Source organism: Odontomachus brunneus, unplaced genomic scaffold (assembly GCF_010583005.1).
Source record: "Odontomachus brunneus isolate Ranch 3 - 2012 unplaced genomic scaffold, Obru_v1 Obru_scaffold_025, whole genome shotgun sequence".
Taxonomy (NCBI): domain Eukaryota; kingdom Metazoa; phylum Arthropoda; class Insecta; order Hymenoptera; family Formicidae; genus Odontomachus; species Odontomachus brunneus.
Genome location: NW_022639475.1, coordinates 114,970 through 128,547, shown reverse-complemented (window position 1 = coordinate 128,547; position 13,578 = coordinate 114,970). Strand labels below are relative to the sequence as shown.

Sequence of the window (13,578 nt, the reverse complement as noted above, 5' to 3'; positions counted from 1 at the left end):
TTCTTCTATTAGTCTCGATGTTACACCTTAACGTTCTCTCTCATCATTCTATCAAACTGGTCTGCACCCTAGGACGAGGGAAAATGAGTCGAGATAACGGATTTACTTCCTGTTTTTATGTGTCGCCCTGATAATGCACAATGGTGCACAATATATAAGAAAAATGACGGTCGTTTTTCTTATCTTTAAGAACAAGTACATGCTCATTGACGATGATGTAGCGGAACGGAGTTCGTAAATGATTGGTAATCAGTGAATACATAATGCAATAATCACAAGTTTTCCTGACATGTATATATAACAATACAGATTTAATAAGTGTTTTGTGATATATATTGAAGGGGAAACAATCATCTTATAGTACAATATAATTGTTTAAACTATTAAGGTAAATGGCATCAGAAACACTTTCCTTGCATGTACACATGATTACAAAAAAGTTTGAACACTTTTCTTTCTCGATGCAATTTAGAACGCAGCTGATGGTCTGATAAAAAAAACATATTTTCAATTAAATTAATTCCCAAGAGTTCTTTCAATAAAAAATCGGCTGCGTTCCTAATTGTAATTGAAGTAATAAAAGTGTTCAAATCATTTTGAAATCAAATATACATATATATAAGTTTGAACAATTAATCTCGCATATTCCTTGCAAGCTTTGGTATGCTTATGTATAAAAAAATAATCTTTGATATATATATCGTGGTTTTCGCAGTTTTCAGCCAATTAGTACCAAAAATTGGCACATAATATGTAGGCATTACATTTGAAACAGATATCACATACATTATGCTTGCAATAGTAATATGACGTATTGGCACCTACGAGATCTATATGTAAAATAGTCATCTGTTCGTAATGCTACTAAACTACAGAGAGTAATGCACATGCCCACTGATAGTTTTACAGTATACATAAGTCTGGCTATTTCTTCCCTTTTTCTTATTTAAATATCCAATGCAGAATGGTCCATCAAATTTCTCAACAAACTGCTCGACATTCTGAAAAAGAACATGTATCAACTTCAACGATCACACATGTATAGACTTTTTTGTTTTTAATGTAATCTAGTTAGCACTTTTTTTATCCTTAACGTAATGTCAACGTCACATAAAGAGAGTGATATTAACATTATGTTTATACGAATCGTCTAATGACTCTACAATGTGTCTAAAATCTGAAGTCTAATGTATACTGATATTCATGCGATACATACTTCTTCACCATATGATCGTAAATGTAGGATGGAATTACTGTCACTGTGATGATATTTCCACCTTTTTCAATTTCTGCCGTAATTTCCTTATCCTTCATCCCAACAACATTCTGTAAAATATCAAATTACCTAGGATTACTATTTATGTTATTAGATATGTGTGAGAAAATAGTAAGAATAGAAACTTTGCAAACCTTTCCATTAATTTCGAGTATTTGATGGTCAGTTAGTAGTCCATTTCGTGCAGCTGAAGAATCTTTAATTAAAGCGATTATCTTTCCATTCTTGAATTGAAATCCAATGTAACCCGTACTATCTTTGAGCATTGTGACAGTGCGTTCTAGTGGCCTGCAACAAAATTACAATTGTTACCAATGTGATAATTATTCGCAATGAGAATGTATGAGAGCTTCGAAATGAAAGTTTTGAAAATTTTAACCTATCACGTATGACCACTTTAATTCCATTGGTATCCGCGTTACGGAAAAACTTGTGCACTTGATCCATCGAGTATCCAGCAACACACACTTCATTGATACTTAAGATCTGATCACCAAAACGTAATCCGGCCATTGCAGCTGGAGAATTCTGGCTTACAAGACATACAAAAATGCCATTGTTCACAGAATGTACTCGAACACCAACTTTTCCATCCTTATCCTTACATAATATTAGCTGTGAAAAAAAAGAACAATAAAGTATTGATTTCATATTTTCCTAGTATTGAACAAAAAACTTTTAATTCATAGAAATTTAGATGATATTCTGATGTATATAGGTTAGCGATTAGATATGAGGCAAAGAATTTTTGAACATATTGAAACTTACTTCTCTGATGCCATTTGTTACGACAGCTTTCTGCAAAGCCATTGATTGTCCTGATAAAGGAGCAACCATTCCTGATGATAGATTACTTGTCTCATATGATGAAATTCCCATCTGAAATTATTATACATATAACGTTGTTGATTGAATGAATTACAGATTCAAGCTTCTCCTTAATAAAGTCATTGATTGTAACGAGTATAAATCTATAACATGAATTGTATAAATGTAAATTAGGATGAAACATTCATTCTCATCATAATATAATGTTGATACTTGTCACTTACATTTGGACGTGTTGCAAGTGCATATTCAGGCATATTTTGTGCAATAGCTTCTTCACTTAGTTCAAGTCCCATGTAATCTCCCAAGGATGGATACAATTGCGATATGGAAGGAATTTCAGCAGGCGCTGAAGGAACTGCAGATCCTGTTGGTATTGGTAGAGGGACATATTGTGATTCAACCTGCGCCTGAGCCTGTAATGTTATCTTATTTAGTATAATTATTTATTTATAAGTGACAGGTGTTTATTTGTATGACCTTACCTTCATTAAATGATCCACTTTCATATCTTCCAATGTAGGGTAGAGAGACATTTTGGCGATTCTTTATATACTTTTATTGCCTTATCTTTTCTTTGTTGAAGTAGCAGATAATATATATTCAATATGAAACAAAAGATCAGAGATAAAATGCTTAAATTTCTTATCTTATTCTGTTTCTGATTTTATCAGAATGACTTTTCATTATAAAAACAGTAAATATTTTATATTATTGTGCTTTAATAATTAGACTTTGTATTTGTTAATAGTGTAATGTTACTATAATGTTACAAGATACAAATAATTATATCAGCTCTATTCATTTAATAGATAATACACAATATTTATTTATATATTTTTACATGTTTACTTATGTCTATATGTCAATATTTAATTATATCTATTCGTATAAAAATACATGGATATATTGAGGTCAAATTTTTTTTATATTGTGGTATGGAGAATGCAGAAATTATATTCTAACAGAAATATTTTTTATTTTCTTTTATTACTCACACCCCACAGAATCTGTACTAATAAAGTATAGGAAAAATTCTTCGAGTTATTGATTCACAGTAACACATATTTTTATAGAAAGGGAGGAGATTTTGCTGTTAGAGGAAAGGATTATTCATACATGATGACATCATATGTTGGAGAAATGTATATTCACTCTATCTTAATTTTCACCTACATTTCTACATAATATCGTTGTGACACATTTACTAAATGCGTTAAATGCGTCAAATGCGTAAATATGTTGCAGTTAAAATAGGCAGGATATGCTCACTCATAACTGAAAGATTGATAACAAAAGCCCACATACCAATATCATGACGAATATATTGACGAGCATATAATGAATATTCTATAATTTAAGATTATGTAACTTACCAATCAAATTGGATTTGAAGTGTCAACTCACTATTGCGAATAAAAAACGCCCCAGATAACAGTTCAACGATACCCTTTTTTGCGTACTTGCTGCAAACTGTCAACTCTATGAAACAATTGTGTATCTCGTGGACGTTTACCGACAACTATAGATCGACTCTAATAACGACGCTGCCACTCGCGCACGACTACAAGGACGAACTTATGGCGAATTCACATAGCGTCCACATGAAATCAGAAGCGAAATGGGAGCGACGCTACATTTTATTGAAGAATTTCGCAACACATACGGTGTTCAAGGAATGTTCCCTTAGTGGATCTCAACAAAGTTCATTATTTGGCTTTATTTAAGCTTTTATTTTTTTGTAATAGAAAGAGATGAATATCTTCTATCCGATTTGCTATATCACCGATGACATTAAAAAACAAAGCACCGGCTGACCTGCCGCCGACTTGTACTACTTGAGCGAAGAGGTCTCTGACCGCAACATCGTGATACGATCCAGTAAGCGCTACAAGTGCTTTGTAACGTTTTTACTTCTTTCTCTTTCTTCATCCGAATCCGAGAAATAAATGCTGCGTTCGGAAACGTCACTCGAGTACTCTCCCTCTCTTTTTACCTCACTCTTGTATTTCGCTCACTCCAACGGCTATCGTCTAGTAGTATGCACACAGTGTGTTTTCGAACGCAGCCAGAATAAAAAAGAAAAACGCTGCGCACATTTGCAGCGGTTACTGGCGCCTCGTGATGGAGAATCATTAGCGTGCCTTACAGAATTTAGCGCGGGCAAAATATTTCGCTGCATAATAACTTCTTCTCGGTAAATTTTGTTAAAACAATCATCAATGATAACCATAGAAATACTATATAAATATATAAATTTCACCAAAAAGGTATTCTATACTTTATGGTAGATCTGCGTATTTTCTCAAAATTAGTGGTTTTACTTTTACCTCGTCGATATTCTGCCGTTCAACCGCTCTATTTAAAAATGGGATATATCCTAACCACATATAGCATTAAATGTAAGTCCTTTATTTTCAATTGCTGTTATGTTTTTATAATACTGTTGTTTTAAGAATATCACAAGAATTGAGAACTATGAAATTGTAAAATATATTTCACAGATTTTGTATTTTATACTTGAAATTATGCGGTTTTAATGGTTCTCAACTTATTCTTACATGGCAAATCTTGTACATATCCCATATAGCACAAATCTTTAAAAGACTTCTTAAAGAATTTCAAAAGTGTTCTGGTGGACTTGGGAACTCTTTTGGAACTCTTTAAGAAGTCTTTTAGAGATTTGTGCTATATGGGATACTGCGAAATATTCCTGACTAATTAGATCATTGCTCAAAAATTGCACAATAGCCTTTTTTCGTTTCTTTCGTCATATCACTTTATAATTCGCTTAGATTTTATCTAAACTTCGTCCTACAAACTCTTCTGGAATAACAACAAACAACTATTTATCTCTTGTTTCATTACGTCGAAAGAATGAATAATCGCGCGTAATTAATTAAAACGCGCAGAATCCCCGCGATGAAAGAACGAACCGTGGCGTCATCTGTCAACACGCCCGCACCACTCTCCGCGTACTCGCGCTGCGCTGTTCGAGAAGATGGGATTTTAATCGGAAACGCGTGGACGCGCGGGCTTCACGTCGAGCTGTCATTTAATTCGCGATTGAATAACCAGTTTTCACGCTGCTGCTCGTAGTGCGGTCAAAACACCAAAGTTAACGACGTGGAGGAGGAGCGCGAGGCATCGCTCGGCAGAATGGACACTGGGATCTCGTAGCGAAACGCCAATTGAAACGCACGAGACCGAGGGCAGGGTGCGATAGAGAGACGGAGACAGAAAGCGAGAGAGAGGAAGAGGGAGATAGGGAAAGCGAGAAAGCGTGAGAGAGCGAGACGGAGCGGGCGAAGCTGACGAAAGGAAGAACGGAAAGTGCGGACGCAGACGCTGGAAAGGCAGCAAGTAGAGTTGTAAAGTACGCGTCCGTAACAGAGTGCTCGTCTCGGCAAGCTGGAAAACACGCAGTTTCCCAGCGGGAAAAAAATGAGAACGTTCTCTTCGTAATTGGTAAGCGCATTAGTAACCGTCGTCTTATCTAATTAGTCAAGTCGGTTGCCGGACTCAAGAGGCACTTTCTTTCTCTTGCTCTCTCTTTCCCTCACTCGCTCCTTTCTCTCATCACTCTCTTTCTCTCACTCACTCATTTACTCTCTTTCTCTTTCCTTCTTTTTCTTTCTCTGTGTATGTGTAGCTGGACGTTTGTCAGGCGACTGTTTCACAGCTACGCACAATAGGCAGCTATTTATCGATTTTTCGGTAGCGTCGAAGCGAGATTCATGCCACGGTAGGAGGATCTCAGGATCACTCGTCCGCGATCGCGATCTCTGTTTACCTGGCGTGTCGCTCCCGCAGCGCGACTCGAAGCTACCGAGCTGTCAAGGATTGTGAACGATGTTTTAGGTTATGTTTGTTGTGCGACATCGTATTGTTTAACAACTTGTCAGAGCCGATATTTGATGTGTCATCTCTCGATACATATGTACCGCATAGGTCCGCGGCATTTGCGTCAACACGAAGATCGTGCGTTGTTCGATTGTCGCTGTCGAGCACGCGTGTCGAAATTTGACAGTGCATTGTTTCCCCAACAGTGGAACCACAGGAGGAGGATTTAGACGCGTCGCTCAAGAGGGTGGGAAATGTACGGCGCCGAGAGGGAGGAGGTGTCCGAAAGTTGGTTACACACGTATGATTTGAGCAGCACGATGATTCCCAACGTGAGCACGGCGCTCGACGATGAGGAGCACTTCTGCAAGCTCATTCTATACAAGGAGATTAGAGATTCCAGGTATAGCACCGTAATCGGTATACCACTACGTTATAATACAAATAATTCGACGAATAATGGACGATGAGTGAACTACTATATCTTGCGTGACATCCGATTTCAAAACAGTTTGAACACTTCTCTTCTTACAACGCAGCTTGGAACGCAGTCGATTCTGCCGCTCCAATGAGAATTTAACTTTTGGAAATTAAGGAGTTTATTTACTTGAAACAAAATTATTGGAATTGTACGAAAATTTAAAGTAATATTTATCATAGCAAAACACATTTGTGTTGAAAGTTTCATGCTATTTGTCTGCACTATGCATAAGAAATTTCATCCTGAGTATCGCAATTTTGCACACATAATCTTATGGTGAAAGCAATATAGCTGACCATTACCATCATTACAGAATAATTTACTCTATAAAAAATAATATTATTCAAGTGTAAAAAACTTACTGTTACATATGTGGCACCTCAAAAACATGAACAAAGAATAATATTCACTATATTGGTTTTGTGTAATGGTTGACTGCAGGCCAGAATATCTGTTTTTTGCTTTAAGTAATATTATAGTGAGTGAACATGTCAAAGTAGTATTATTAAAATAGTTTTAAATTAACATTCATTATTTGGATAGTGAAATTAATATATAAGAATATAATTTTGTTTGATAAATAGAGAACTATGAATAGCTCTGTTGATAAGAATGAAAATATATTTCTTGAGCATACACACCTGATACATGAATTTTTTAATCAAAAATAGGTTCTCTTGGACTATTGACTGCGTTCTAAACCAAAGTGTATATTTCAAGACTATGCTTACATTATTTATTGCTTATATATTGTCTAGACAATGTGTAGAATAAACCATACAATTTTTGCCATTCCTTTTAGTCATTGGCACTTTGGAGAAATTTGGTTTCTCATGCAATCAATATTGCAGTTAAACTTCTTGCCTGTAAACTTTAGCTTCAAAAGAAGTCTTCATAACTAAAACTGTGAACAGATGCAAAATACTGGTTGCAAAACACTAGATTAGTTTAAAGTGGCAATAACTAAGGGGAGTGCTAATAATTTTGTAATTTATCCTGCATAATCTTTCATGTCATGTAAAGACAATGTAAATTATGTAAAACATTATAAATTATATTAAAATATACAAAAAAAAGAGGAGAGAGAACAACTATGTTATGAGACAGTGACCATATCTTTTGATATTAATTATATTATGATATTTAAAAATAGATAATTGTACAAAATTTTCAAGTTTTAATTCATATAATGTAACAAATTGGTAGATTAAGCTCTGAAGATAAGAATGTAATTAAAGAATTCTCTGACTCATTCAGAAAATAATGTTTATAAATTTACATTAGAGTTCCAAAGAGAGAGAGAGAAAGAGAGATTAAATAACAATATAAACTCTTCTTAAGTAATTTTTTAGCAAGAGCCATACATTCCTTAAATATGAGATCAATAGATTATTTTTTCTCTACATAAACATCTCATAGTTACATTATCTACATCTATAGACGTAGAATATCATAATTTAAACATAAATGCCCTGGAACTCTGCATCGAAGATGCTTTCAAACTACATCGAAGAAAGAAGTGTTCAAGCCGCATTGAAATCAAGTGTACGTGTGTGTGTGTGTGCGTCTGTTGTTTTTCAGGGTACGAATATGGGACGTCGTCATCTTAGTGCCGAATCTCTTGTTCCTCCTGTTCATCGCCATGCGATTCAACAGAGCGAGGCTTAAATTGCGCGCAACGAGTAGTCCGATATTCTTAGCGTTTTACGGTCTCGTCATTTGTAACGTTGTGATATCGGTGGTGCGCTGTGTAGTGTCCATGACGGTGAACGCGGCGGCAACAGTCGGCGGTAAGGCCGACAAGGTGCTTTGGGTCACAGTTAGATTTTTTCTACTATCCACCGAGATGAGCGTAGTTATATTCGGTTTGGCGTTCGGTGAGTGAAATAGCTGCTTTTAGTTCACGAGCATAGATGTGTGTACCTCAGGCTGACAAGTAAATTTTCTCGCGATCCTCCTTAGGCCACTTGGACAGTCGCTCCAGCATTCGCAGAGTATTGCTCGCTACGTCGCTCATAGCCTTGGCATTCACGATTACTCAAGGAACGCTAGAGTTAGTCTTGCCGGATGATACGTTTCACATTCCCAGCAGGGACTTCTACGTGTTCGGTCACGGTGGAATGATGTTTTGGTTTTGCAGCAGTCTCGTTTTTACCACGGTACGATGCTTGCGCATACTATTATTATTAGGCTGGCGCAAAAGATTCGTCTGCAATAGCAGGAACTTCTAAAAGATGTCTTAAGGACATCTTAAAGACGTCTAAAAGATGTATATAGGACGTCTTTTAGGGCGTTTTAAGACGTTTTTTAGAAATTTCTGCTAGCTGAGTCACGTTGAAATAAAGTAGAAAACGAAATTCTCCAATTTCGAAGGATTAATAATTTTTACCAATTAAATAAACATTGTCTCAGTATTTTTTGTTAAACATCTAACACGAGGATTTCCTCTTTTGATACAAACTTTTTACAAAATTTTAATTACAATTTTAATTAAAAAATAACAAGTATCTCGCACCAATCTAATACTCTCTGTTAAATAAGTGAACATGTGTCATTAAGATCGTTAATGTCGCTTTCAGATATATCTTTTTATATTGATACTGCCATGGACACGGTTGCGGGACCGTCTAGCCCTTCCTAGTAAGTAGTTATCAATGTGAATTCATGATCACACCTCGTTATCAATCGCAAATGCTGCGTACCTGCTCTAACGCGTCTCTCGTTACAGCACGGAAAAGCTTTTACGTTTATGCCGGAACGTTAGCGACGTTGGATCTAGTGCAGTCGATCGGCGCTGGTTTCTTAAACTACACGCAGAATCCAGTGGGCCTGTGCATCGTGGATATCACCGCAGCAGTGTATCTAACTCTTTTTACTCCTTTGGTTTACCATACATTCCTGTCGGAATTCTTCGGGTAAGCTTCGTCCTCACTCGGCGATATATTTCTCGCATAAGAACTGTCGAGAGATCATGGCTGATAAATGTCGGGAATCCGCTCTGTTTTAGGGTTTCGCAACCGTCGATAATGTTCTCTTACAAGGCGCAAGTGGACGACGCAATGGACGAAGACACGGTGTCGTTACCGCATCAACAGAGTTTCTCGTCCTTGAAAACCGACAGCGATTACATCTATCAGGTCCATACTCCTTCTATTCACATGCCATTGTATGACTCCCAAGCATCGAAATCGTTTATTTCCAAGCAAAGAGCTTCTCTCTACTCCCTGACGTCGCCTAAAGACCCGAAAAGTAGCGACGCGAACCCGTACAACTCGCAAGTAACATTGTACCGCTCAACATCCGGTGTTAGGAGCTTAGGTAGGCGTCTCAGCGCGGAGAAAGGCACCTCGGAGTTCACGAATTACCCCTTGATCAAGTCCGATTCTCAAAAGAGCTCGCCCGACCTGAGATTCTCCGGTCCGAGTTGGAAGGCCGTATCCGTGGCACACATTAAGTACGGCGGTCCCAGTAGCGTCTCGAATCTACTTCTCTCGACTGAAACCGCTAGTAACTTCCTCTATAAGCCGAAAGCGAACGACAGCAACGTTAATCTGTTCTCTCAAACGAGGAAGAGCAGCTTAGAGAGCACTTTAGACAAGATCAGCGTGGATCACATGGTCGAGCGCGTCCCGCGCGAGTGTAGTAGTGCTTCCGCGGATGTTACCCCGGCACCAGCACTCGAGAATACATTGCAGTCCATCCTGGACAGCGGCACGCGCGATATCAATACGGAAGACCCGCAAGAATTTCCGCTAAAACAAGCAAGCGACACCGACGCTTTGGTGAAGGGTAGCGCCGCCAGTATGCATTCGAGTCATTTAATGATAACGAGGCGTCACGACGCGGAATTCCCCGAGATCCGCTCGGACGATATCTCGCCCGACGTATCCGCGGAGGTGTCGAATGTAACGCAGCGGTTACTTCCTAGATCAACTTCCTTCTGCACAGTCGACACTTACAGAAAGAACAGAAACGATTCGAAGGAACGAGAGTCGGGCGGTTTGAACGATTACCTGTTGTCCGTAACGTCCCCGAAATTCCAGAAGCATTACGGCAAAGATGAGACAAGACGCGATCTCGAGTTCTCCCGTGATCATCCAGAATCCTACGCGCAAACCGAGTCTTTGTAAATAATTCCTATTACCTACGACGATCGTCACGTCGCTGTAGCTGGTCTACTTGTACATATTCGTAGATAATTTTACGTTGTTGATTTCATTGGTTGGTTTTATCGATTAACACGGAAATTGAGACGTATTATATCGGCCGGGGGAGGGTTGTTGCCATTATATACGTCTACTTAGTAATCGCTAAGTTGTGCATTATAATACATATTGGTGAGGTACCGCACGTGAGCTTTATCCCGACTAACTTGTAAATACTTAGCATGTTTAGAGATATCTTAATTAAACGTATATTGATGTAGTCAATGCACTTGGTTTTATTTATTTACACTAACTTGGCGACCTCACAATGGCATCGCCTTGGCAATGGTGCATACACCCTGCTTTTTTTCTCTTACGCGGAAACGACAGCTGGAATCTCGTGAATATTTCTTGAAATGACATTTCGTTGCGCGTGCGTGCGTCTGTGTGTGGGTGTGTGCACTGTTCGCACCGAGCTTCTCAATGTCGCGATGATACACAAGCGCGATTATTTTCTCGTTTTCACGAGCGTCTTTCACGGCTCGTGATTACTGCAGAATTCAATATTGCTGAGTATATCGATGCATCCCCCTCACGGGACTCTTTTGTATGTACAGACACTTCCGGTGAATCGCGCACGCAGAGACATTGTAGCCATTGTATATGTTAGCTTCGCAGTAATCTTCCTTAATTAAGAGCTTGCATCGGAGAGAACGCAAAGCGGAATGTTCTTCTTCTTTTTGCAGAATCACAGTGTTTATGACTCGACCCAATTCGACACGAACGCTACGCCGATCAACCCGCTCTATGCGGCATCGCTGCAAAGTCCAGATAGTATTACCGGTTACAGTATAGACAGTCAAGAAACGCAGAACCCGCCGAATGGCTACCAACAATGAACCGTCGTAAATGTCGGCGCGGTGTGCGTGAAACGAAAGAACCACGAGCGAAACTGGATATGAACGATTATCCAACGATCAAGTCGCAATTCTGCAAAGAGCTTCGTGAGATCCTCCCTGTGAAGGAGGATCAGGAGAATCTGGTATTCTCCTGCTCGGCTAAAAGTGAAGGGGAAAAATCTGAATCGGCAACAGAGTAGCTCTGGTCGCTGTGAGCCTGTCGAAGGATTCTAGTCGCTCTTGAATACTTTAGGGCCGTAATACACAATACGAATGCTTTCGGTCTCCATGTGATAGTTGGCGTGCCCAACGTGATTGCGAAACGCTGGGAGAAACCGTAAAGAGCAAAAAAAAAGAAACAAAAAGAGAAGAGAAGAGCTCATTATCTCTGTATGATTTTTAGTTCGCTTTACTTAGGACATTTCCGCGAGAAGCAATTAGAGATCAATATCGATTCGTGTTAGTTTTGTACTTACATCGATCGTAGTAGGTCGTCGAGAGATTCTTGTTGCACACGAGAATAGAATTTCTTTTCGCCGTTAAGTATATTTATTAGCGTCACGCGCATTTGTCCGGGAAGTACGAGATGTATAGGTCGTCCCAAAACTCGCGTGCCCTCTCTCTCTCTCTCTCTCTCTTTCTCTGGAAATTCTCACTCGTCGAAGAAATTTCTGTTTGGGTGAAGTTTAGTCGAGCCGAATCTCGAGAAGGACGGGACCACTTCGAGGAACTTCCCGTCGAATAGCAACGAGAGAGCCGTCGAGAATCATCGAGAGAGATCCTCTCCACCGTTCTGCGTGCGTCGAATCTACCTGACGCTTCAAGCGCGATAAGGGGGAGACGTCCGTACGCAACCTTTTGGGACATCCTACATATCAAGTGCGATAATCATCCGCGCGGCACATTATTTTCGTGTCGTATTGTTTTGTATCGTGAATTGCGGGGCCGTCGTGTCCCGGTGGATTCCTAACAAGCGAGAGAGAGAGAGAGAGAGAGAGAGAGAGAGAGAGAAAGAAAGAGAGACAAACAACTTAGAGATTTAACTTTTGGAAAACTTGCTTATCGTTTCTCCGTCCTTCTCATTAAAGTGGACGTCGTGCCGCACGAAGGTCCGCCCGACTGCGCGCGAAGCGGCAAGCCGGACACTCGCTATTTTCCTACTTTTGCATCGAAAATCATTAGGTCGATTAAGGACAATAGGAGTCATTAAGATAATAAATGTCGCGCAGAGATAGGGACAAGTTAGACTCTTAAGCGGGGCGGGGCGAGATGGCGTGAGGGGTGAACTCTCTCTCTCTTCAGAATGCTCCAATAATTATTACGAAGACTCCATCCATGGTGTATATACATGATCTGTACTCTAGTGTGTAAAAGGGAGCGTACTATTTATATATATATATTAATATATACATATATATACATACCGCGCGCGCGCGCGTGTATATATATACATGTAAATATTTATTTATCGATATTATATACGTATCTATGCGTAAGCGTATCGTCATTGAATTCTGGCGAATTCCGGCGGGTCCTACGACACCAACTCCTGCGTCTTTCAAATCAATCAACGGATGCTCATCGGTAGCGCGCAGGAGGGAAGATGAAAGAAAAAAAAAAAAACGAAGGTTAGGTGAAAAATTAGTGGTTTAGGGTGTTCTCGAAGACGCGTCTCACGAGGTTGTAACGTAGACATTTCTCCTCCTCCCCCGTTCTCTCTCCAACGCGAGAGAAAAGAAACGGTGAGAAAGGGGAAGAGTTGGGAGCGAGGGAAGCTAGTAGTGACGTAACTACTGTGTATTTTCTAGTGTTAATCCACTCGAATCTTGTATATAAATTTATGCGATACGAAACGGTATGCATGGAACGATGTTAACACGACGAGTCTCTCTGTCAATTTGCAATTGCTTTTTACCATCTCCGCGAAATACTCACCCTGCACTCTCCTCCCACGAACGTTATCCGCGATCGTCTTACCATGTGATTCTTTTGTAAGCATCGAGTGCAGTGTATAAGGCAATATTGTGACCGCGTAATGCAACTATATTTAATTAAGAAGAGGAGGAGGGAAGATGAAATAAATTGCATTTCAATGTACCGCCTCGC

At 39.3% G+C, this 13,578-nt stretch overlaps 2 protein-coding genes across 4 annotated transcripts; one reads left to right on the top strand and one right to left on the bottom strand.

The window, feature by feature from the left end:
• Positions 1 to 101: 101 nt before the first annotated feature.
• On the bottom strand, positions 102 to 3,648 carry LOC116842472 (syntenin-1-like). Of its 2 annotated transcripts, none has more exons than XM_032811740.1 (8): positions 3,481 to 3,648; positions 2,590 to 2,679; positions 2,329 to 2,520; positions 2,045 to 2,155; positions 1,656 to 1,891; positions 1,411 to 1,564; positions 1,217 to 1,326; positions 102 to 1,001 (listed from the first exon to the last, which is right to left on the bottom strand). In XM_032811740.1, exons 2-8 carry the CDS (start codon positions 2,638 to 2,640, stop codon positions 947 to 949), a joined length of 909 nt encoding a protein of 302 aa, XP_032667631.1. In that variant the 5' UTR covers positions 2,641 to 2,679; positions 3,481 to 3,648; the 3' UTR covers positions 102 to 946. The 2 variants fall into 2 exon arrangements, with proteins under 2 accessions (XP_032667631.1, XP_032667632.1); XM_032811741.1 differs by having other exon boundaries at positions 2,590 to 2,674.
• Positions 3,649 to 5,051: 1,403 nt separating this feature from the next.
• Positions 5,052 to 13,569, top strand: LOC116842465 (transmembrane protein adipocyte-associated 1 homolog). 2 transcript variants are annotated; one of them, XM_032811718.1, is made up of 8 exons: positions 5,052 to 5,572; positions 6,154 to 6,350; positions 8,010 to 8,305; positions 8,391 to 8,587; positions 9,008 to 9,068; positions 9,157 to 9,343; positions 9,436 to 9,565; positions 11,320 to 13,569. In XM_032811718.1, the coding sequence occupies exons 2-8, from the start codon at positions 6,202 to 6,204 to the stop codon at positions 11,470 to 11,472; spliced, it is 1,173 nt and encodes a 390-aa protein (XP_032667609.1). In that variant the 5' UTR covers positions 5,052 to 5,572; positions 6,154 to 6,201; the 3' UTR covers positions 11,473 to 13,569. The 2 variants fall into 2 exon arrangements, with proteins under 2 accessions (XP_032667609.1, XP_032667608.1); XM_032811717.1 differs by lacking the exon at positions 11,320 to 13,569 and having other exon boundaries at positions 9,436 to 10,858.
• Positions 13,570 to 13,578: the final 9 nt, after the last annotated feature.

Coding starts and splice junctions, on each gene's coding strand:
- LOC116842472 (XM_032811740.1), bottom strand. CDS start 2,640: ATGTCTCTCTACCCTACATTGGAAGATATGAAAGTGGATCATTTAATG. Junction 1,892..2,044: donor TAACAAATGGCATCAGAGAA/GTAAGTTTCAAT, acceptor TTTTTTTCACAG/CTAATATTATGTAAGGATAA. Junction 1,565..1,655: donor AAAGTGGTCATACGTGATAG/GTTAAAATTTTC, acceptor ATTTTGTTGCAG/GCCACTAGAACGCACTGTCA.
- LOC116842465 (XM_032811717.1), top strand. CDS start 6,202: ATGTACGGCGCCGAGAGGGAGGAGGTGTCCGAAAGTTGGTTACACACG. Junction 8,306..8,390: donor TATATTCGGTTTGGCGTTCG/GTGAGTGAAATA, acceptor GATCCTCCTTAG/GCCACTTGGACAGTCGCTCC. Junction 9,344..9,435: donor TTCCTGTCGGAATTCTTCGG/GTAAGCTTCGTC, acceptor GCTCTGTTTTAG/GGTTTCGCAACCGTCGATAA.